The sequence below is a fragment of the Micropterus salmoides genome, unplaced genomic scaffold, assembly GCF_014851395.1.
Source record: "Micropterus salmoides isolate LMB-PRFRI ecotype aquatic unplaced genomic scaffold, ASM1485139v1 Ms_hic_scaffold_4, whole genome shotgun sequence".
Taxonomy (NCBI): domain Eukaryota; kingdom Metazoa; phylum Chordata; class Actinopteri; order Centrarchiformes; family Centrarchidae; genus Micropterus; species Micropterus salmoides.
Window position 1 is genome coordinate 22742993 of NW_024043372.1, and position 25462 is coordinate 22768454.

At 41.0% G+C, this 25462-nt stretch overlaps 1 protein-coding gene across 4 annotated transcripts in view; it reads left to right on the forward strand.

Annotated features, from left to right (window-relative positions):
• The first annotated feature begins 343 nt into the window (after window positions 1-343).
• The window catches only part of LOC119886704 (sodium-coupled neutral amino acid transporter 3-like), a 42480-nt gene continuing 17361 nt past the window's right edge, over window positions 344-25462 (forward strand). The window contains exons 1-5 of one of the 4 annotated variants that reach the window (XM_038697611.1): window positions 344-550; window positions 19295-19541; window positions 20534-20566; window positions 20764-20857; window positions 21747-21862. In XM_038697611.1, coding sequence (XP_038553539.1) covers window positions 19405-19541; window positions 20534-20566; window positions 20764-20857; window positions 21747-21862 — 380 coding nt within the window. In that variant the 5' untranslated portion in view covers window positions 344-550; window positions 19295-19404. Of the gene's footprint in view, window positions 551-697; window positions 1089-1138; window positions 1480-19294; window positions 19542-20533; window positions 20567-20763; window positions 20858-21746; window positions 21863-25462 lie in introns of those variants that run through there. The other 3 variants (XM_038697609.1, XM_038697610.1, XM_038697612.1) reach the window with 3 other exon arrangements.

Below are 25462 nucleotides of genomic sequence, written 5' to 3' on the forward strand. Positions count from 1 at the left end.
GGATGCACCAGCCACGTTCTCAGCATCTCTGGCCCTTTCCTCTCCGGGTAGCCCTTCCCGGCTGTGCTGACCTCAGAGCAGATGCTGAGTTTACATGTCCCAGAGGTTAAATGTCCCCTTCTTTCCACAAGGTCAGGTTTGCTGCAACAGCTTCAAAAGGACGCTGCGGTTGCAAGGACAGATTGTAAGCAAAAATGGAAAATGGAGAATGGATCAGCTCATACTTTTAAAAGCAATTGGGGGGGGGGGGGGGGGGTATGTATAGGCCTAATCTAATACCCCCATGAATACAGAGACAGACTCACAGAGAACCTGGTCTGCAATTTGACTGCAGGTGCGTGTCTTCCTCGCTGAACATGAGCTATAGGGGTGAGAAAAGAGCCGATCCCCGGAGCGGCGTGACATCAAACCGCAGATGACCTAGAAATGGAGCGTGCGTATCCTATGTGCGTAAGCAACAGTGGGCTTTTGTGGCACATGGCTCAGGCAGCTGTTTACGTTGTTGACTGCGTGTCAAAAAGAATTGGATGGATGTTCCATAAAGGCCCGCGTGAGTCATATTTTTGGATCTAGTTAAAGGGGAAACAAAAACAGTGGATGGAATAAATGCATGGCGTGTGCGGTCTCCTCGCGGTCTCATTGTCTCAATGCGCGCGCAAGCACGACGATAAATCCCCGCCACCAACACCGTTTGAAATGACAGTTACAACATGTTAAAAGGATGACCTTTTAAACCGATATCAATCTTCCAAGCGATTAAAAAGGCGCGTGCCAAATAGGGACCTCTCGTGCCCCCGCGCGCGCTGGCTTCGCAACATACAGGCTACAAACAACAATAATTATATTGTCGCTGTGCGTGCGGTAGGCGGACCCTGGACACTCTTCTCATCCCACTTTTGAGAAGATTACGGGGACAATTTGTTGGCAAACACATGACATTAACGCAGTTCGGAGGGAAGGCGGACGGACGTAGAGGGACAGAGGCAGGACGACACGCCACGGGTCGAGGCAGAGCCGAGCAGCGAGCGGAGGCATCAGATCTGTGTGGAGATATTTAGGGTTGCCAAGAGGACACTGGTACTTCTCTGGTAAGGGAAAGGCTGCTGCACGTTTTAACACGGATGTCTAGTCCTTACAAGGTATTTAAACTTAGTAACGAATACGCTTTTCACAGATATGGGTATGAAAAGGAATTAATAAAATAATTAATTTAAATACAAACAGAACGACGCTCCGTTGTGCATGCGTGCGCATCATCACCTGTCCGTGTGTGACATTTACCAAACGGGAGTTAAACGCAAAGTAAGAGCCAAGTCGCGATAGGTTTTATTCATGCGACGTGCGAGGTGCTCGGCCCCCAGATAAGCAGCTGTAGAGAGAGGTGACATTACAAACGTGCTGCACTTGCCCTTCGTGTGTTTGCAGGGTAACATACTATTGATGTCCAGCGCCCTCGTTTGGACTACACAGACCTCTTTTGTAAGTACTTTCTTTCTTGGGGCTTATCTGAGAATCTCCTGGAATGATTTGGTAGATGACTGGATAAATGTTTGCTCTGTAGGCTAGATGATAAGTGTTGAGAGTGAAACCTCGGATTAAAACGGTTATCCCAGTGTGCAGCCTCTCACTGCCATTATCAAGTGGAGTAGCCTTGGTGAAGCCCTACTAAGGACCTATTGGTACCTCAACCATGATCCAGTGGACTCTACTCTGTGAACCACTGCTTTTTACATTTTCAATTTTTATTCCATTTCATGCTTAAGTCCAAACAAACACCAAACTGAACACTTTCCTGCTTTTTACTGCAAGCACAGCACTCAAGGCCAGGTACAACATTGTTTCAGTGATGTGTGTTTGAGGCATTCAGGGATTTTGAGTCTCTTCAAAGCTGGAATCCTGCGAATGCATCGCACAGTTTGGAGCTTCATTTTTGGATTGCCACAGCTGGCTCACACCATGTCACAGCTTGGCTACAGGTGCCATCTGGTCTTCATGTATGGTGATCTTGCCTAGTCTGGGAGAAATACCCAGGTCATTGGTGGGATGCCAAGTCTAACTAAGAAGGAGACAAAGCAGCTTTCGAATCATAATATACATCATATACAGATATATGAATACATATATCATGTTGCTTTTCAGCACTAATAAATTTGTCTGATTAAAGACAAAACATGTACTGAATATAGTCAGATAGATTTCATACATAAAATGACATTTTGCAAATGTATTCATTCATCCAGCTTGGCTAAGTGCAAAACATCCTATACTAGATGACACTCACTGGATAACAGCAGCATGTTTTCTAGAGTCACTTGCAGCAGGCATAGTCCCCAGTCATTCACTGATGAGTCACCTCAAGGGCTTGTGGGCAGCAGGTGAGACTGTGACAGGCTGGAGCGGACAGGAGCTCATGTCTGGCCTGCTTGACCTCTGCTGTTATAATTAACCGACTCCTCTCTCTGGCTTGTGATGGCCCCATGTGCTGCCTCTTTCCTACCTCAACCCTGAATGAAATCGCAGTGTGAACAGACTGACCCAGCCTCAGCTGGCATTGGGCGTGCTGAGCTTTTGATCTGGTGTACGATCAAAGCCTGCATTTGTGTGTTTCAGATTGTATTTGTGTGCATGATTGCGTGGAAGCATGTGGTCATGCACATGCATGCGTGTACACTGTTGAATATTGGAATGGAGATTATGAAGATATTGAGACATAAATGTCCTAGCCTCTTGGGTTGATTACAAAATGTATCAACTGACCAGACAAGTGGGAAAGAGTGGGCAGTGTTGTGTAACAAAGGTCACCGCCATGTGACCTTCTCTACTATAGAAGGTAAAAACAGTCTGAAGCCATCACATTAACTAGCTGAAAATAAGCTATCAAACGTCTCCTCGGTACTTTTTTCTTCTCTTCCCATCTAAGGTTAGTGGATAAGAGAGGCTCATGATTCCTTCACCCTGCCTCTTCTTTCCGCACTATTGGATGAGAGAGAGACACAGAGATCCACTAAGTTGCTGTTTAATTTGATCAAAGCTCTGGGTCCATGTTCACTATATTCTCATCCTGCAGCAGTATTGGTTTACCTCTGCAAGAATGAAAAGAAAACATGAAGGGATGGTTCAGTCTTAGATTGCAATGTAGTTCACTGTGAGAAGAAAGGAACACCCTGCTGCGACTTTGTTGATGGTATTATACCATGAAAGGACTTGAGGCTTTACAGGAATTTGATTTTGGTCTCTCAAAAGGCACACAAAAGGCAATATTGTATTTTGCACAGTCAAAAGTACATTTTGCGAGTTTCATAGATTATGTTTTTCTAAAGACTGAATAGGATGGGAAAGAACATCTTGGCTTTTGATTCATTACATTCATATTCACAGTGATACATTTAGCTGATACTTTTATCCTAAAGTAAAGGGACTTACAATTAGTACATCATCAACTTAATAAAATATGCTGAACTGTGTCAAGTGACACATTTAGAAACAATAAGAGATAGACAATGTTTTTTTTAAAATACATTTTTATGGACCAAGGTGCAGTGTGACCAGATGAGCTTTTAGTCTGAATACAGTGTAATACAGTGTATCTCTGGGACAAGATATAGAAGTTTCAGCTGCCGCACCACCACACTGCAGAGCAGCCTTTTCTCTCAAGCTATCAGGCTCTTAAACTCAATTCATCCTCAGCACTGCTCCATTGATCATTGAATATTGTTTATTTCTGTTGACCATTTTTATGATTGCTTCTATATTAATGTATATTTTCTGCTTTGTAGCAGAAGGGAGTTACAAAGCTCAATTTCATTATATAACCTGTTATATTGTGACAGTAATTACCTACCTACCTACCTATTCTTTACTAACCCATAGCCTGATCAGAAACCTGAGGTAACGTATCAAGCTAGTTGCTGCAAAGGAAAGCCGTAAATTAAATCAAAATATTTAAAACTTTGTTTGAAAAATACCTGTTATAGACCATCAGGTTGCAGCTAATACTAATTTCAATCTGGTACTTTGTAGAGATATGACATATTTATTCTTCTGATGGCAAACTGGCTCATCTGCTTGTCCCTAGTCACATCACAGTATTTCTACGTTGTGCAAGCACAGCCTGGTTTATGAAAGACTTGTGGTATCTGAGGGCTTACTGTGGGATATCATAAATGAATTGCAGCTTGCATAAGGTCATACCACTTAGGATAAATGCCAGACTATTGGTTAGATGAGCTCCAAGTAGGAGGAAATGATTATGCCCTCAACACTGCGCTGTCGAGTATCAGTAGGGGAGACTGGGTATGGTTGTAACATTTTTTGCTTCAGCAACTATACCTTGCTGCATTTTTTAGCTAGACTTCTCAAGCGTTTATACAAAATACCCACATTTTTCTCTACAAATGGCACCAATTAAATCCTTTACAAGAATATCACAGACGTAATGAGGTGATATCAAATACACGGTGTTCTTTAGTTACAACCTGCCCCACTCCCGGGGAAGGTTGTAACACATGCTGGGGTAAGTTGTAACAATTAGACAAAAAAAGCAAAAATGGATGCCACGCCATTTGAAATGCTTCAAAATCAGGGAGTGACATAAAAGAACAATGTTTCTCTCTCTCTGTAAGAGACTGTCTGATTGACGTGTGTGTATGTAAATTTGTCTACTAGAACAAACTTACTTAACAGTGTACTTAATAAACTCCAATACAATGTACCTAATTAAAGAAAATCTTGTGTCTATCTGTGTGTGTGAATGTGTGTATATTCTTAATCAGAGTTACAATCAGTGCTTAAAGTGGGCCGGTACTCATCGGTACACAGTACCGGCACTTCTACATTTTACTCTTTCGCGTACTGGGACTTCTCACTAGCTGCCCTTACACGTCTCTCCTAGTAGATTGAGAAGAGCCTCGAATCCATGTCTCATGGGAAAAGTATTTTTTTCTTCTTAGATTGATTGAATAGGCCTGAATAGATAATATTTTCTGAATAGAAAAGCAAAGACTATAAAAACGTTTGAAAAACGAACACAATCTTGTGAAGCAAGATTTATTCATTTATTTTTGCATGTTCCTGAGACTAAGGTTAGAAACCACCAACCACATAAAGTAAAGGGTTGGCTAGTACGAGTCTCTCTTGGTTCTTGTGGGCTTGATTTGTTGCCAAATACCCTTAAGAAGGACAGATAGAGGAAAGTCATACCATTTGGCCACCTTACATACCCCAAAGTCAGAATTCAGTCTTCTGAGCCTCAGCTGTATTTTTGCTCATTATCCATCGTTGGCTTATTGCGCAATTCTTAGTTCTATAAGGGATTTGATACTTACGCCTTACATCAAACAGCTTAGAGTGGGTGCCTGCTGTGCTCAGGAGTTCTCTGGCAGTGGATTGGGATTTGGACTTCCATGGCGCTGCGGCATGTGACAGAGTCAGAAGTGCGGCATCCACCACGGTGGTCACACACTGCGTGAGTTGTACTTCCGGTTGAATGAATGCATTCGCCCCCATGATGCACTCTCTTTCTTTTGCTCTCCTCCCATGTGATGAGGAGGAAACAGGAGGGAAACGAGTAGCAGATGCCAAGAGGGGATGGTACTTTGTTTTAGGGCGCATGATTGAGAGAAGACAGAGATGCCATTCAACAGTGTGGTGTTGAGGGAGGACTGTCTGGGTGGAAGGCCAGTTAGCTGATTGCATTCTGTCCTATTGTTCGAGCTAATACAACTGGCTTATGGTTTCCTCATAGAGGCTGTGTCATTGACTGCTGTCTTTATGTCGAGTTCCTAGACAACCTGCTTTAGGAGCCACTGTGCAAAATAACCACAGCTGACTATCAGGAGGAAACAAAAAGTTATATGCTGTCTCTTTTATATGAGACCTGTTAGGTAAATAGGTAGCCATTAGTCAATTAATTGATCAAAAGACTTTGCAAAAATAAATTTTTGATAATTGATTAATCATTTAAGTTATGTTTTAATCAAATATGTTAAACCTTTGATGATTCAAGGCTATCAAATGTGAGAATTCCCTAACTGTCTTGGTTTTATAGTAAAACGTTTTGTAATTTTGAACTGACAAAACAAGACATTTGATGACATCATTCATCACCTTGTATCCTAGGACAACTGTGAGTAATCGTTAAATAGGAACTTCGTAAAGCTAGATCTTACCAGCTCATCCAGAGTCATGGATATGGTAAGGTATTTCAAACTAACAGTATAACTACTACTAATCTTGTATTTCAAAAGCAGTACTGTATATAGTGATGTACAGGTGAAGTGACGATTGTTACGTATATACTAAACATTCGGATCAATAGCAGAGAAGTGGATTATGCTGCAGGAGTGGTTTGATAAGTTTCCATAAATCGGCCAGGCTGATACATTTTTGTGTTAAATATTTGTTGCCATAGGAATCCATTGTAATTGCTGTCCATCCAAGCTGACTACAGCTGCCGTTTTCTGTGAACGAGCAAGCTACAAACCTTTAAGTGAAAGATCTGTGTCTCCTTAAAGGAGCGTCAATTGATTTTTGGGCCACAAGAGGGCATGAAAACTTCAAAACAAGCTAACAGATACACAGTCACCTATATTACTGGTTTAATTTTCTTTATCTTAATCAATCACATTAACCTTTTATGCCTCAGTGATGTGCTGGCCAGCCGAACTTCTTGAGGTGTTTGCACACGTCATTCACCTTCAATACATCATCATTTGCAGCGTTGTGTAATAAGTTGTTTGTCAGGTATTTTTTTGTTACATTCATCTTAAGAGTGAAGAGTGTGCAAATTGCGTTTACTCTTACTTGCAAGCTTCTTCATTAGGCAGTGAGTACACTGGCATTCTCTTCCAGTGCTGTATTTGACAGCAGTTTGAGAACAGGCCACATTTGATTTGGTATTACCATGCCAGCATTGTGTTACTGTCTAGGCCAGTACTCATCACCCTTACTTTATTCACTCAGATAAAATGAATGGAAAACATGTGGCATGTGTTACATGTCCTCTTTGTTAAAGTCCTAAAAACACAGTTAAGTCCAACTTGCTGTGTTGCTAATGTTAATTAACCTAACATTACTTAATATATAAATAGTTTATTATTTCATGTATGTATATCTAACTTAAACTATACACCTTCCTGGCTCAGACTTCTGCAAAGGACATCACCACAACGTCATGTTTTGCTATTATAACTGATTTAATTTATGAATGACCCACTTGTTTAGAAAATGCACAATCTGATATCTGTTAATCTATGTGTGGCCCTGCGATGGACTGGTGACCTGTCTAGGGTGTACCCTGCCTTTTGCCCGATTGGCTTCAGCCCCCCGTGACCCTGTTCACAGGATAAGCAGTTGACGATGGATGGATGGATGGATGGATGGACAAAGTGGTCAGCGTACTGTATGTAAAATGTTATAAACTGTGCTTACTGTGTGCTGCACAGAGGTGATGAAGGCAGCTTGTGAGCCAGAAAGCCACAGAGCTGAGATCACATTCAAATTAAGTGGATCATTTGTTCTGCATACACAGTATGTTGTTCAAACAGATGTGGGACTGTACAGAAACTTAATAACCTGTCAAACATTTGAAGCAGCTCATCACCTCAAGAGCAACATGGCATTCGGCATCCTTGCTGTCTTGCTGTAAACACGTTTGTATCCACACTGATGCCTTGAATGACTGGACTTCATGGACTTCTGTGTGTGGTTACATGGCTCCTCTGCTGTCCCTTCCTGTCTGTGGGGTGTCCAGTGTTAGAGTTGAGCCAGAGTGACAGAAAGTGTTGTGTGATTCTATAAATAAATCACATTTTCTATGAGTCACAAGGCTGGTGCTCCCACGCAGCCGTGTCACGAGACACTAAAGACAATCCACCTCATGCCTCATTCTTTCCTGGGTCCTTCCCCAGGTACAGCACGCCAGTCAGGCCAGGAGACAAAACAGCTGACTTTTGACCTCTGTGAGTCTCAAAGATGAAATAATCAAAATTGAGCCACCAAACACTCAACAAATATATTCTAAAAGAGGAGGAAATTCTCTCGGAGTTGAACTAAAGGTTTGTGTTTGGTTATTTCCAAATGTAATTTATGAAGAAATTTCTGTAATTGGCTATGCTAATCATGTGTGCCATGTGTTGAAGGGTGTTTAAAGACACAGGGTGTAGCTAACGTATTGCATTAGCCTGGCTAGCAGATGGAATAAAGTAAAATATAGCGTTGAGTATAATATGAGTCAGGTGCTTTCAAATTGTCCCTTCGCTAAGCCACGCCCCAAATACAAAGCTGACCAATCACAGCGCAGTATAGGACTCACTCTAACTGAGGTCCGACACTTTCATGACTGCGCTCCATTGACTCTAATGCAAAAAGAGTCGTTTTCTAGCTTTTTTTGCTGTATTTTTTCAAGATATGGTCAAACGCTGTTCCTGGGGCACTTGTAATAATTACAGTCGCTACCCAGAGAGGTTGAAAGGAGAAGTATGATTTAATTCTCTTTCCAAAACCTAAAATAAATCCACAAAAATTACGGCTGTGGATTGTTCCTAATGTAATGTTAGTTAGCTAACGCTAGATAACTTCCTACTGAATGTAATGTAATAAAGCCCTACTGTTCTGCTTTTTAATGATTGTAATAACCCAGCTACCCAGCTTTACAGGAACAGTGTTGCTCCTTAATATCGTTGTCTTTTGTCTCTATCGTCGGGGAATGCGGTGGTTCACTTGTACTGTGTGATTGGTAAGCTTTAGCTTCTATCTTTAATTTTTTTCAGGTACATTTGAGTCAGTTTGTGTCAGTTTGACAGCCTGAATACAACCTTCAAATGTATAATGCAACTGCAAAAGGTTCTGCTTCTTTATGAGATCGCTTTTCCAACAATATTTCTCCGGGGGAGTGCAGTAATAGACAGTGGCAGTGCCGACAGTTTGTCGGACTTAGCAACAGTAACTAAGGGGGGCGGGTTTAGCGAAGGGTCAGTTGGCAGGACCAGTCTGGTTTGGGCAGAAAACTGAGACCTGAACATAGCCATACCAGCAGAACTCTTTAGTGAAAGTCACCACCTGGAATCGAACCAGGACATTGCGGACTGGAACATTGCGATTATAAGGTATGCAGGACTCCCCACTGTGTCACCAACTTTCTGATGCAATGAAATTGCCCCATCTGAGGAAATCATTCTAATCCGTCCTCCAGTGTGATGTCACAACTGGAATAATTAAGAGCGGGTAGAGCAACAATGTCAGCTAATCACAATAACTCAATCAGGAAAGACATAAGCATTATTTAATAAAGACTTTGACGTTGACATCTATTATACAGATGCATAGGGATAGAGCCCTATAAATAGCCAATCAGAGAACCCCCAAGGGAGACATGACACTGGGCTGGTGGAGGGCAATGACAGCTGAGAGAGACAAAATAGGTAAGGGGGTTTAAATGTTCTTCAGCTAAGATGATGATTGGATGATAGGAAAGTCTGGGCACAGAACACAGTGAAATCATTTTATAATAGTTGAGAGGTGGAGCTTCAGTGTGATAATGACTGACAGTGCTTCCTGCTTGAACTTGCGCTAAAAGCTTCATTAGATCAAATGGTCTCAAATAGTTTGGGATAATTAGATAATGCAACCCGTGCATTATCATTTTGAATAATTTATTAAAATCAGGATTTATATATATGATATATATTTGCGTTAAATATGATTGACGATACTCAAGAGTGTTTTTATGTGCAAATATTTTAGAGCAGACATCAGGAGATTTGAGGTTTTTTTGTTCCTGCTTTGAACATACAGAATAATCCCGATAAGAGGCTCTGTCTGAAATACTTGACTTGCTGTGAGATGATACATACCACCTGATAATGGATACTTAAATTCACTGCCAAACAGAGACCACACCCAGCATCATTTTATAGTCTCTGATGTGGGTATCTTGTGGCAGCTTATAAGAACCCTGGAGATGGGAAGCATCTCAGAAGCTGACATACAAATCTTAGCCAGAAGTTAATCTCCTGTTCTTCCTGCTGGCTAATCACAGTGGTAATCAGGGCCTGCAGCAGAGAGGGAGAAACAGAGAGAGAAAAACAGAGAGAGAGAGAGATGGCAGGGCAACACTGTAAGGAAAGTAAAACTCTCAAAGCAACGCAATAGAGATATTTGACTGTGACCCTGTAGTGCACAGAACACATTGTCACTCAGGTCTCAGCAGAGAAAAAAAAAAAGAAAAAAAAAAGAAATGTTAGCTTTATTGGGTGGGACATTTTTTTTTTTATGCCTTTATTTAAAAGTCAACAGTAAAGGGATGGCAGGAAATAATAGGAGAGAGATGGGGGACTTGGCCAGACTTGTTATGCTTTATGATCATTTGTTCATTGTTGGTGCCTTAAATCCCTAGGCCACCAGGGAGCCCCCACCTTTATCATTCTTATTAGTACACGGAGTCCAGTAACCTCACCTAATTCCCAGCATAGCTCTGCACACCTGAGCAAAGGTCTAATCAGCAATAATGATTGAAAACATGTGTGGATCTGCAGAGCCTTAAATTATACCTTCAATGTTCCTCGGCATAAATAATGAAGTCCTCCTGGATAAATTAGGCATACCTAAAGGTTTATGTTACTGTCATTAGTTTTAAGTATTTCAACATTCTGTCAAATCTTCATCAGTATATATTGAATGGCCGTCATTGCTGTGGAGAAGAAGCCAGTCAGATGCGCAAATCATAGCTATTGGGCAAAAGGCTTTGCCCTTGCAGGAAACTAGAGAACACAGTGTCTCGTCTTCTGTATGAATTAATCAACTGGAATAGTTTCATGCCCATGCTAATATTGTCTATGCAGAAAATAACAAGACTTTTACTTCAGGAACCCTGCATGGCTGAAATAATTCCTCCCACTTTAGAGCTCTGAAATAGGGCTGAGCAATTAATCGAAATATTACAATCAGAATATGGCCTAGTGCAATATCCATATTGCTGGAGCTACACTTTTATGATGAAGGTAAAATGTGTCACATTTATAACTAGGGCTGAGCGACATGGCCAAAAATGTTATCACAATAAAAATCATTCGATGTCGATAATTATCATGATAAATATCAAATCGTTATTTCTTTTAGTTTAAAGGCCGATTTTTGCTTCTGACTGAATGTTGAAGAAACCAGATGGTTAATTGTGGTTTAAAACCTTTCTTTATGGTCAGAACCTGACAAACAGTGGATCACTTCACAAATCAAAAGTAGAACATTCAAAGCAATTAAGTAAAATATTTATTCAGTCCCTTTTCCTCAACAAAATAAATATCCTAATAGAAAAATTAAATAAATCAAACTTTTATTGAACATTTGTTATATTATTAATGAAGAAAACTATTTTGGGATAATTATCATTATTGTTGGCCCAGCCCTATTTATAACACTAAATTGGGACACCCCTCCACATTACGCCTACAAGCGCTTTTATGACAACCTCTTCTAAATACATTGGCATTAATATGGAGTTGGTCCTCCCTTTGCAGCTCTAACGGCTTCCACTCTTCTGGGAAGTGTGTCTGTAGGAATTTTTGCCCATTCATCCAGAAGAGCATTTGTGAGGTCAGACACTGATGTTGGACGAGAGGGCTTGGCTCACAATCTCCATTCTCGTTCATCCCAAAGGTGATTGATAGTGTTGAGGTCAGGGCTCTATGCAGGCCAGTCAAGTTCTTCCACACCAAACTCATCCAATAATGCCTTTATGTACCTTGCTTTGTACACTTGGGCACAAAGGTCATACTGGGAAAGAAAAGAGCCTTCCCCAAACTGTTCCCACAAAGTTGGTAGCATAGAATTTTTCAAAATGCCTTGGTAAGCTGAGGCATTAACATTTCCCTTCATTGGAACTAAGGAGCCTAGGCCAGCCCCAGAAGAACAACCCCACAGCATAATAATAATAATAATAATAATCCTTATTTGTAATCCCTCCGCCGCTAAACTTTACAATTGGCGCAATGCAGTCAGGCAGGTAACGTTCTCCTGGCATTTACCAAGTCCTGTGGAAGCCTGCTTTACACCACTTCATCCAAGGCTTGGCATTGTGCTTGGTCATGTAAGGCTTGCATGCAGCTGCTCGGCAATGGAAACCCATGCCATGAAGCTCCCGGCTCACAGTTTGTGTGCTGATGTTAATGCCAGAGGAGACTAATGGTGCTTTCAGACCAAAAGCGAAGGGAGCATTTGGGGTGGTGAGTTTACATACAAAGTCAATGCAAAGACGCGTTCCTGTCGGGCGAAGCGACGCGAAGGGGGCAGGGCCGGCGACACGAAGGCAACGCGAAGGAATTCATGTGAGTTGAATATTTTCAACTATCAGTGTTGAGATTGTCCGTACATCACCGACGGCTTCAGAGCGATGTGTGGAGAGGGCCAGGCGAAAATGTTTATAAAAAAAAAAAAAAAAAAGGACAGGGCCGAGGAGAGCGGGGGATTGAAAATCTGCTGGCCGGCTGAGAGCTGCTAAACTTGGGGGAGAGGAGCAGGCAGCAGTGCTGCAACCTTTGGACAAATAAACTCCCGTAGTCGGTCTGGATTCTGCTCTGACAACTACGCCGTTTACTCGTGGGAGGAGCTCAGAGTTTACTGCTTTCATTAAATTAGCTTTTTACTTTAGTTTTTGGGATTACAACATTGATTTATCTTCACTGGAGCTTCTCAGCAGCTAGCTTCTGTGCACATCCGGTTCCACTGTTGTTGTTAGCGTCGTTAGCTCTGCCGGACTACAACTTCATATTTATATAAAAACCGGAACAAAACTGGACATTACTTGGAGAAAAGAAAGCGAGGAAGTTGAACTACCTGGTGAGTTCAGAAAACATGTGTCTGTAACTTTATTCCAGCTATCATTGTACTTTACCGTGACCCATAGCCCTGATCGATCCAAACTCCATTCAGAAAACAAACATTTTAGAAGTTGTTTAGAAGTCCTGCTGTCTTGCTGACAGACCTGACAAAGCATGAATTCACATGTTTAACAAATCTGCATCATGTTGTAGTTATTTCGGCATCAGTTTAATCCGTTTATTGCTATTTAATCACAGCAAAATGTTTACTTTGGGTTCATACAGCTGTAGTAATGGCAAGTTGTGTTTATTCACGTTATCACGTTAAAATCGCCTTCTCGCGTTGTGTGTGAACAATTGCAGCGAATGAACTCATGCGAGGAAAGCGTCGCGAGGAGAAAATTCGCGTTTGGTCTGAATGCCACATAAGAACTTTGCAGTTATTGAGACAGCAGTGCGTTGGCAACTTTTACTCACTATGCGCCTCACTCGGCGACTAAACTCTGTAACTTTACGTGGTCTGCCACTTTGTGGTTGAGTTGCTGTGATTCCTTAAAGCTTCCACCATACAATATGATTGGTTTTTTTGCATATCGTTCAGCCCTACTCTGGAAGACTGAAAGATAAATGGAAGACTGATTGAGTGGACTCACGTATTGCAAACATCTTGGCTCTACAGCAAGTGTAATTCTATACCGGTCTCAGTTACACATTTTGGTGATGGTGATGATAGCTCTATTTTTTGTCTGTTGCTGTTTGGAATGTTTAATTCATTCAACAACAGCATGACGTTTTCCCGTAATTACACTGAACGTGTCTTTGTGTGTGTGTGTGTGTGTGTGTGTGTGTGTGTGTGTGTGTGTGTGTGTGTTTTTCATCTTGTGTGTTTATGTGCATGTTCACCCTTGTGTGAAGAACCAGAACACAGACAGATGGTTGGTGGACGTGTTCGCTGAGTGTTTACTGCTTATTTCAGGCAGCTGCTGTGTTCAGTGGCACATGCAGCAGCACTTAAACAAAGCTTTGAGTGTGACATGACGTGGGGTTACATCCAGGCATTTCACTCCTCTGGAACTATTTTTATACCAGAGCAAGAGTGTATGGAGTGACCTGAGCTGTTTGATCCTGATTTCCTGCTTGAGCGAGATGGGCCCTAATCTGATCTGCTCTATCATCCTGACTGTCAGCGGTCCAGGGTCTCAACTCACTGTTTTACAATAAAATGTCCTCTGATAGATCTATTAGCTTCTCGTCAGTGAAATTGTGGGCATGTGTAATCTCTTAATCTGCAGGAAATCTCTTCCTTTTCCTGGTTTCAGTACAGCAACTATTTAATTAAAAAACAGGCTGTTTTGGCAGCTATAGTGCCATAAAAATCCTTTAGTAAGTGAGATTTCATTTTTTAGAACTGCTGTGGTTCAACGATGTGATGATGCTGTGGAGGATTTTAAGGATATTTCATTATGAATAAAATGTTATTCAGGCTTGTTGATGGCACATACAACATTCTAGCTCTGCTTTCACTGCACCCATGGATCAGAGTGTGAGAAACAAGAGAGAAAAACACACACTCTTCAACAGATTAAGAGTCTGCGAAAATTACAGTGGAGACTCAATTAAGAAAGCTTATATGGCCAGAGGCAAATGAGAATGTCATCAAGTAGTGACAGAGGAGGCAGTATTACAATTTGAGATTACTCATTGCATAAACTGCACAAACAATTAATCACAGAATCAGCTACAAACACAAATGCACACATTGCACAGCAATAAGTGAGGATGAATCAGCATGCAGTGTTGTTTGGCTCAGGTATCAGTTTAAGAAGAACAATCAGTAAAACGGCCTGGCTCGGTTTGCCTTCTTGTGCGATGACGTCTCTCAACGGAGTTGCTTACGTCAGAGTCGGCGAACTGAGGCGCATGCACTTGCTGTGTGTTGGCAAACTGAGGTGATGTTTTGGATGAGGGCTTGGATAAACATAGCTCCTGTTGTTGCTGTGAAAAGACTAATTTACTCCCACCAAGAGCTTCACAATGTGGCTTTAACTCTTGCATAGGATTCAGAAGTTTAGATATCTGTGGGGAAACATTTCTTTTTCCATCTGGTCCTTCTGCTGTTTCTTCTGATTTTCTTTTTTTCTACAACTATTGCTTTATTCTTTGTTTAAAACTTTATAAAACTGTGCTTCTGCTCTTGAGAAATGTGGTTTATTGGAATTATTTTATTTGTAACAGATGGCATAACTGAGACAATCAGACTGCGGAGATTCATTATAATTTTATCAGACTGTCAATGAGTGTCTTTGTATGCGCACTCGTATCCTGGTTATGTTTGGATTTTTGGAGTATCCCAGTTATGTGTTGCACATGTAAACATCATATCCTGGATTCAAAAACCTGGATATGCTACCTTGAATCCTGGGTACTGTTAGAATCTTGTATACAGGGATATGAATAATCAGTTTTCTTATTTTGTTCTTTTAAAACACCATATCCCAAATAAGATCAAGGCCCAAAGCAAGAATACTAATGACTGTGTAAATGCACTCTTTGTTCTGTAATGTTTCATGGTGCAATGGTGAAAGTAAACACACTTTATTTATGTTAAATTTGTGTTCTTCAGTTACACTGATGCTTTTGAAAAGAGAAAGTCTGCTCTCAATGATGTTTTTGTTTGGGTACATGATGTTTTGAAATCAGGGAAAACTGTAATTGCTCATTCGGATTGCACATGCGTTTTTGGATGACATAGTGTCTACAGACCACAGAGCATTTCAGTTTTTCCAAGCATTTCCTTACGAACACACAACTCTTCCTCTGTTTCATGCCACAATGGTGGTATGGTAATTTTTTCTCAAGCCCGTGGAGCTGAACTCAACTGCTTTTGTGCTCATTCTCATTTTCTTGGTTATAAATATTGGTGGTGGCTTGCCACTTAACACATTTGATCCTAATACACCAGATAGTGGTATTAGGATGTTGGTCAATAATATAGTTTGGCACTATCTAAATACATTTCATGAAATTAGAAGTATTACATAAATAACCATGCATGTCACTGAAAGCCCAGAGGTCCAATAGCAGTCCCTTATGATCCTTATACTGATCTTTGTTCACAGCATTTATATCTTTAACTGAATCTGTATTATTTCAGTACATATATCTGTATATAATAAATAATACCTGATATCAGAATTAGTATTTCTGCTGCCAAAACCTTGTCCTACTAGAATTTTCCCCACAGCGTTTCAGCTACCTGTGTTTCACCTTAATTTGCTTCAAACTCTGGAGGACTGGAGAACAAGCTTTCTAAAAATAAGAGTTTCTGACTGAGTTAGTGTGCTTCCACTCCATTTCCAAGGATGTCATTGCCTTTGTTATTGAACATAATGGTTGTAGGAGCCACAACTCTGTCCAATCAGGTCTGCTGTTTCAAACTCCACTGCTTGAGGCCATTGAAGAGGCACCCTTGTAGCCGGACAGCCCATCGTGTATTGTCCTTGAATGGCTTCCCCCAACCTCCTTGTGATTTGTGGACTATTTGAGTCGCAGTGTGGTTCTGTGCAGTGATTTGTCCCACGAGAGGGGCACTGCCTCTCCCATTGCTGTCGTCAGCAACTCTGCTACAACTGAGCATGGATACAGGATACTGGCATTTGCTGAATTCAAGGTGGCATCTTTTCAATTAGAGCCCAGTGAAATACCTTTTCAGCCTCTCGAGTGGCCTGGCGAACTACAGCCAAGGGGGCCCTGGCAGTATAATGATGCCTGGCACAATAGTACTACTGTTCTCCAACCCGTTCCCAGGAAACCGCACAACATGTGCCATTGTGCACTGTGCTTTGCTGCCCAACCACGTTGCCTGGCTTTAACCAGAGACACCGAGAGGCCTGGCTGTGCAGTGAAGCTCACAGCAACGAGGTTGATAAGACAGGTTCAGAGGACTGCTAGATGAAGATCGGGGTTTATTCACCTCACACTGTGTTTGATGTGTTAAAATGATATTACAAAAAGCTACTTTTAAAAGGACGGGCTGTGAAGCGGAAGAAGCCTGAGGGAAAAGGACAGCTGAGTGGTTGCCAGGAGTGGTGGTACAGAAAACCCTGAGCATTGTTGCTATGTTGAACCCTTCTAAATAAAAGAGGAAACCAAGAGAAAAGTGACAAGCAGAAAAATGGAGGCACAAAGACGGCTAGAACTGGTTTGTGGCTGGTCCTAGCTGGTTCTTCTCTATTTATCTCAATGTTGGGGGTTCTACCATTTGTGTTCCTCCTCTATGGCCCCCAACGTGCTCTCCATTATAGCCTCCACTGCTGTTTATGCAGCAGAGTAAAGGAGATCATTCAGGGCCAGCCAGATATGGGGCTTTGGTCAACAGCATCCAGGAGATACATGTCATGGGGGCCTTTCTGGGCCCCACAAGCCAGCTGGTCAGCTAAGACACCACAACAGGATACCCAGGAAACAGAGGCCTGACGCAAAGCCCAGTGTGTCACAGAAAACTAAAAGCTCTGTTTCCTCTGAGCGTAGACCTGTCAGTTGATGTGTTAATTATTTGCAGGATTTGCCAAAATATCCATTTATTGTCAGGTCTATATTTTGAGTAACATAGCAGCAGCATGGTGTTTTTGCTTTAGTGAAAACGTTAACGGCTGACAGTCAGCATCAGCATGTTGTTTTCATCCATTCAGATTTACCGTATCAGGGTTTCACAAAGGATTTTAAGATTTTTCCTAAATCCTCAAAAGTTTTGTTGACAGTTTCAATCTTCATTTTGTCCACAATCCAAATTACTTTATTAGGTGTTTTTCTCTATTAGGAATTTTGTGTTGTTTCTCCATCTTGACATCTCTGTTGTCATCCCCTTTGTCAGCATTCATAAAGTGAATAGTTCAATCACATACCGGCTGGGCCTTGAAGGGTAATTTGGTAACTTTAAACCTGGGCCTTATTTTCACATATTTTGGTGTTGAAATGAGTAGTAGGTAGTCTTGTAATCTGTGCAGTCGATGACTTCAGCCAGGACCAGCTGCAGTGGCTGCATGGATTTCAAAACTCGTCATTTTGACCTCAAAATATGTGAAAATAGGGCCCAGGTTTAAAACCAAAATTACCCTTTAAGGAAGATATGGACTCACTGCCCTCAGGATGGCCTCCTTTATCATCCTATGTGTCTGTCACTGTGCATTCACATGCTGCTCGGATGGTCCCATTTCCTGAGTTGTGAAGTCGTTCTTCCATCTCAGGTGTGATCATGTGCTTTTAAATCGGAATGTGGAAACAACATGGACGCTACTACAGAGATGTGTTTGATTAGCATTCAACCTCGTTGTCTGCCATGATTCTATGCTTAAGACATCAACAACTCGGCAACCCGTGTACCAAGATTCTTCGAATTCCCGAGTTGTTCCTACTTCAGGGGTTGTTCACATGATTTTCCCAGTCGGGAAATACTTTTTTCATTTTTGTTTGAAGCCAGGAATTAAAGCATAGTCAGTGCCATTGCATTTGTTTGGCAATTTCTGATTGAGTTGGACTTTCTGTTAGGGTTGAACAAGTAATCTAAATCGCAATATGGCCTACTTGAATATTCAAATCGCAGGAGATGCAATATTTGTTGGTGAAATATATGTGAAAATACCATTCTGCGGGGCGGCTGTGGCTCTGGAGTATTAACGGGTTACCCGTTAATCGGAAGATCAGCTGTTCCTTGGGCAAGATACTGAACCCCAAATTGCCCCTGATGGCGATGTGTGAATACTAGTTTCTGTTCTGAGCAGTTAGGCTCAGTGTATGAATGTGTGTGAATGGGCAAATGTGATGTAGTGTAAAAATGGTTTGAGTGGTCGGAAGATTAGAAAGGCACTAGACAAGCGCAGACCATTCACCATTTTAATGTATAAATGTGTCGCGCTGCAGAGATGTCCCGGCCTGCACGTCATATTCATACAGATAAAACATCTTTGTTAGAACAGATCCTTGCAAGAATCATACCATAATCATTCAAATATGTATTTCAATGAAAATTAGAATAATCATGTAAAAATTATAATTCCCTCTAATATTGCAAATTATATCGCGATTGCAGTATCAGTCAAAATAATTGCAATTAGATATTTTTTCTAAATCGTTCAGCCCCTTGCTGCTATTATTAAATAAAAGCAAATGTTATCTCCGGTCTCAAGCAACAATTACATATTGTCAACAGCGTTTTCTTAGTTCACAACATGTATTTTATTTATATAATCATAAGTTTATGTCCATTAATGAATTCTGTTTTTAGAAAATACAGTGATCATCATATGAATCATGAAATGAGATGGCCTAGTGGTTGGCAAGAATGTGATTGTACTTGTTTTACCTGCGAGAAGAGAAATGAATTAAAAAATGACAAAGGGCTTTCTAGTTCACTTTATAAACTATGAAAGTGCCCGTTTCATTGCAAAATAGTACGCTAATTACCCATATGTTCTCTTTCACAGATCCCAGGGGAAAAATAGAAACTTCTCTCTCAGCGCACTGACACAGCTTCAGACATTTACACATTTAAAGAGATTCATTCTTACATACACACCAAGGCACCAGAGCAGATATGAGTGAGGATAAACCAGCTGAGACTGTGGAAAGTGTCCCTGCTGAGGCAAACGCTATTCCTAATGGGAAAGGCCATGATCCTGGGGAGGAGATCACAGCATCAGTGAAAACACCACCTGCAGAGGACGGTGAACAGTGAGTATAATCCTACTTACAGTCTACACAGTCTATGTAAATCTATTAGGAATACCTTTTTAACTTGTTATTGCTGAAAAAAGATGACTTTTCCACTGTCTGATATTGTTACCTTATTTGCATGGCAAGAAACCACCTGGGGAAAAATGTTTTTTTGTGAAATACAAAGGCTAAATCAGTGATAAAGAACCTTTCACTTTGAGATTCTCTCTCATTTCAACATCCAGTCCTCTATTATAGGCCTGCTGCCACCATTTAAGCAAGGTGATTTGAGTCGCTGGGTGCTTTTAGTTGTCGTCTTAACGTGTCACTCGCTGAAGGTCTCACCTGTCTTCTCTCATGCATCACATCACATTACACACTGTGTGTTAAAAGAACATCAAGTGACACAGGTGTCATCATGTGTAGCTTGTCTGTGTGCCTGTGTCTTTACTGATCGGGAGGTTACCCCCATCAGCACAAGAAGGACCTGACTCTCACTTATTTGGCTGGAATTCCGTATACACCACCATTAAAATATTATCTCAATGGAAGGCCTCAATGCTCACAATATATTAGGGAGAGACAAAAATAGCAGCTAATTGCGTGTGTTGTGGTGAGATTGATTATGTCACCCTGCTGCCTGTGGTGGCACTTCAGCTTTGTCAGTAAAGTGACAGTAACAGCTAATAGTGTATATCCATTAACTGCCTGGTGATGTGCCATTGATGACATTTACACTCTACCTGCTCACTTATTGTACTATCATTTGTGCTGGATAATGGATGTGAGGTAAATGCATAATTATCCAGACAATGGTTGTCTAGCAATATTTGTGTCCTTTCTATGTAATAAATGGTTTAATTAAAATGTCTCTCTCCGGGATACAGATGGTAATTTATAGACAGTCCTTCGCTGTATTATTTGCCTTATTATATTTTGACTGAGGGTGTTGTTTTTCCACTTTGTGCTCTCCTTGGGTGATGGATGGCCTTTCTCTACACTGCTTGTAGGGAAACTGTACCCAATAGTGCCCAGAATGCTAGGTATGTATGAAATAATAATGTGAGAAAGAGAGAATGTGTTTCAAATTCAAGGTGCTGTGTGTTGAAATTAGTGTAAAAATGCACAGAAAAGCAAATTCTGGTTCTAAACCAGAGCCTGTTCTATAAAAAAGAAATGACAGCGTTTTTGTTTATTGTAGTGTTACCTCAAGTTCTTTGACGGTGTTTCTTTCCATTAGTCCCCACAGAACCGAGAATACAGAGGCCAACCTCCCAGAGAGCCAGGAGTTCTTATCAGAAATGGAGGACAAGAAGACTATACGCTTTACAGATGTAAGTTAAAACACAGCCAATTGGCTTTTTCTATATATATCTATATATAATAATTAGGGCTGGGCAAGTTAACAAGTTACTATCACGTTAACGCATTAATTAGCTTTGGCAGACTACGCTGGATGCAGCGTCTGGCAGATGTAGCTAGATAAACAAAAGCAAGACAAGCAATCAAATACCATAGCAAAGTGGATAGCTACACACTGCATGCTGATTAGTATTGGGGAAGATAGATAGAAACGTTCTTAAAATCGCAACGTAGTCGCTTGGCCCTGCGGAGTTGCTCTGCGCTCCGGTGATCAGACAGCCCTCCGCGAGTAAATGGCAGACACTATAGAGAGTAACCATGGCAACAGCTTCTGTGCGCTACACAGCTGTAGCCTATTTAACTTAAGTTAAAATTATAGACTGTTAGACATAGACTGTTTACGCTGCTGCCTGATAAAAAGATACCTGCTGATACCTATTCAGAAAAAACAAACAAACAAGAAAACTGGACTCTGATGGTAACTTTTTTTAACAAGCTAGATAAAAGGTAATGTCCTGGCAGTGGCAAATAGCATTGGTTTTATATTTGATTTGATTACATTAAAGTTTATGTTGAGATTTACAAGAAATATTTTATTGCTACTATGTAAAGGGCATACTGCTGGTAAAAAGCACCTGCAAAAAGCATTTGTTTAAAATGTTTGCAAACCACATATTATTGCACTTTTGTGTACATAGCAGTACAATAAATAAAAAATGCACGATACACTACTTTAGAATTCATTATTCAATTTTGCGCGTAACAATGTGATTAATCGCGATTAAAATTTTTAATGGTTGCCCAGCACTAATGATAATCTAACATTTATTTCTCTCCTGTCCTGTCTTGCATTGACTATAGTTTGAGGGGAAAACCTCGTTTGGGATGTCTGTCTTTAACCTGGGCAACGCAATCATGGGAAGTGGAATCCTAGGACTAGCGTATGCCATGGCCAACACAGGGGTCGTCCTGTTTTTGTAAGTTTGATACACTAAATATTTAACACCATGATAACAGATTGGAAGCATTAGAATAACTGAATCACATCTCACAGATGTTGTCTGACTCATTTTCTTCCCGCTAAGGTCTTTCCAGTGGCGATCTGTGTCGCACATAAATAGTACCTAATTGTATTGTAACTGTCTTGTTTTAAGCAGGCAGCAGTCCCTGTTTATGACACAGAAACCAATGACACAGGGCACATTTCCTTGATGAATAAAGTCTCCTTGATGAAAATGGCATACTGGAAATAATTTACTTGTGCTATAAACGAGTGTAACTGTAACCACAGATGCAGAAAATAACCTCATAGTTTCTGTGTGGTTGATTCTCTGTCTTTAACCAGTGGGTGTATATACTGTATACACGAGGGGCTTAACAATTTTAAGCCTCCGCACCAGCAGCATTGTCTGTCAGGATAACGACGTCACAGTCGGTCCACTGCAGCTTTCAGGTTGATCATTTATATTTTCATGGAGATGTTTTTTCTACCTGATGGCGCTGGAGGTCTTTGAACCTTTGAGCTGCAGTGAGTTCTCATACGTTGACTCTATGCAAGAATTAAGCATACAGTGACACTAAAGAGATTAGTCAAGCAAACACTTTGTATAACCCCATTTACTGTAAGCCATGTTTCTGGTGCTGACCTTCTCTGACAAGGTTTTTTTTTCTTCAGACCTGTTAGCATTTGGATGCTTTAGTGAGTATTTATTGTATCAAGATGGTGTACTGTTCTATTGTAATGTTCATCATAATAAGAGGAACATGTAACCCAGGGTACCATTGGTGCATCACTGAAGTGTTTTTGACACTGGCTCAACATTGGAGCTCTGTGGCAAAGAAATAAGCTATATCTTTAGTCCCACAGACCATACTTGTTAGTAGCCACTCAATTCATAGTTAATTTTGGTCTGGACAATAAGAAAAATTCAGAATATCTCCAGCCTTTGAAGCCTGTAGACTGGCTTATTGTAATTCTTCTGGCATTGCCATTTCATTGTATGCACTGTGTTGGCTTCATCATCAGCAGTTTTGTTGGCCATCCAAACTCTCAGACTTTTCATCCTGTCTGAATCTCCTGCCATCGGGGAGAGCAGATCTAGTCTGCTAGATATTATTCACGTACTGTGCCATAATATCAGCTAGTGGGCGTAAATTTTATTTATGCAAGTTGGATTCTGCATATAAACCTAATGAAGCTCTGTGGTGGAATATAATTTAAACTTTGTATTGTTATAATATTGGAATGATGGGCTGTCAAAGCTTTATGCGCTCATTTTGGTCTTAAATACACGTGTTACTGCATTCAGGATTTCTCCCTTTTTTCAGGAGCTTTCCAGCTGTAAGATTTTGATCTGTTTTGTTGCTTGTTTCTCAAAAATAAGCAGGCAGGTGTTTCCAGAGGGTGATCTCACCAGATAGCTACAGCGACAATTGCCGTTTTTCCATTGCCAGTACCAGCTCAACTCGCCTCGACTCGACGCTACTCGACTCGGTTTGGCCGTCCTCCGTTTTCCATTGCAGATAGTACCCTTCAATGTAGCTGGTCGTCATAGCAACGCCAAACACAACTGCTGCAACGTAATGTTCAATGCGACACACACGCAACCTACACACTAACAACTGTCTCTGGATTTAAGTTAAAACGTTTCAACATTACTCAGAATGTAAAGACAGATAAGCGGTATGAAAACCTTACAGTTGTGTTTTCCTCTGACGTTGTTCCTGCAGTGGTCTGTGTAACTGTGGGATCAGAGGGCTCCTCCCGCGGGTTGGCGCAGGCTTCGCTCGCCGCCACTTACGGAGCTCCTCAACTCCAAAAATTTTCAAGCATGTTTTTGTTCCGCCATCACTTCTTGTAAAACTGTCAATATTCGAAATCTACACAGTTGATTTCTCATCTCAAAACTTCTCAGAAATGGATTTAGTGATGAAATAATGTATTTAAATTGTAAAATATAAAACTTTGTGTTGCTGGCAGGCGCGTGCAATGATGATGCAGTGAATAGTGACGATTCTCTCTGACCAATCAGTAGTCTGCCATGTTTTCATGTCACATTTTAGTATCGCCTCAGCTCACTTGCAACCTCGACGAAGCTGATACGAAAAAAAGTACCTGGTAGCAGGTACAATTACAACCAAAAAAAGGCGAGTAGAGTTGTTGCAAGTCAAGGCGAGTTGAGCTGGTACCATGCAGTGGAAAGGGGGCTAATGACATTTCTTTGCCTTCCTCATGCTGTTTTGACACCTCTTCCTGATGGTGCTAGATTTTGCAACACGTTCTCATCTCAGGGCGTCAGGTGGCTGGTACTGAAGCAACCTGAGCTAAGTCCTTTTTCTGTGGAAGATTAAATGGCACTGCTGTAAACACCTCAGTATTACTTTTTTTTTTTTTTTTTTTGAAAATTCAGGCAGTGCCTTTTATTGTAACTAAGCATCCCTGAATAAAATTACAATACAGAGCTCCAGTGAGAGGGGAATGGATGTTTGTATAACTTGTTTCAAGTGTATTTTTTAAGCTCTGGTGAGGCAGAAGATTTCACAGCAAACAGAAAAGTAATAGCATATTGACGTTCATGATCCAAATCAATCTGGGAGCAATGTGAAGCTAGTTTCAATGTTTGACAGCTACCACCGCCCTAAAATATCATTCAAGGGCATTATTTGAGCTCTTTTCCTAGGCAGTCATATCTGCGGGATTTTCCCTTGTGTTAGAGAAAGCTTCTTATTTTGATCTGAGTTGTGTGACTGAGGTTTTTCAAGCTGTCTACCGTCTGGACTGGCTGAACTCTGTGTCACCAATGTTTTTGACCCTTGGCTAGACAGGAGATGAAATGAATTGCGTTTTACTTTGATGAATACACGTAATCGCGTGAGAATTTATAGTACGTGACTGAAGGCATCAGAGAGTGTGTATTTATCCGTCTTGTTATAGATGAAAGGTTGTGTTTTTGTCTCTTTGTGTCTTTGTGTGCATATCTGCATGATCTTGTGTCAAACAATAGAGTAGCCACTGAGAAAGCAGGCAGGGTCAGTGACATATTTAGCAAAGGAGTAGTGGCAATTTATATGTGTTCCACACTGGACTTCATGCTGGTGATTGCCTCAAAACATTATTTTTTTTCAAGCAGTGTACTGTGTCACTCTGAGCCCTAGGTCCTGCTCCTAAAGGGGACAGAAGACCTAAAAATGAGATGACCGTGTAAACAAAGGCAAAATAAATGCCGACAGCAAAAAAATGGGCCTGTTGCTGAGTATTTCTGTTACCTAGGTTGTTCTTATTCCCTCCACTGACTGCCTGCTGCAGACATCTTCTGCACATTGAACCTTGAAGAATTATGAAGCCTTTCATTCATCCACTTCAGGCTGCACACTGATCTGAGGCACGATGCATCAGTTCACTCCACGTAGGTTAGCATTTGCGCATCATTGTTTATGTCTATTGAATTAATCTATGAATATATTCTCAGAATAAATCAAATCAAGAGCGGTGTTGTTGGGTTATTGTCAGGGATTAGTTGAACAATAGGTATGTTTATGCTTTATTTGGCACTGAGTACAACCTGTATCCAGTCTTA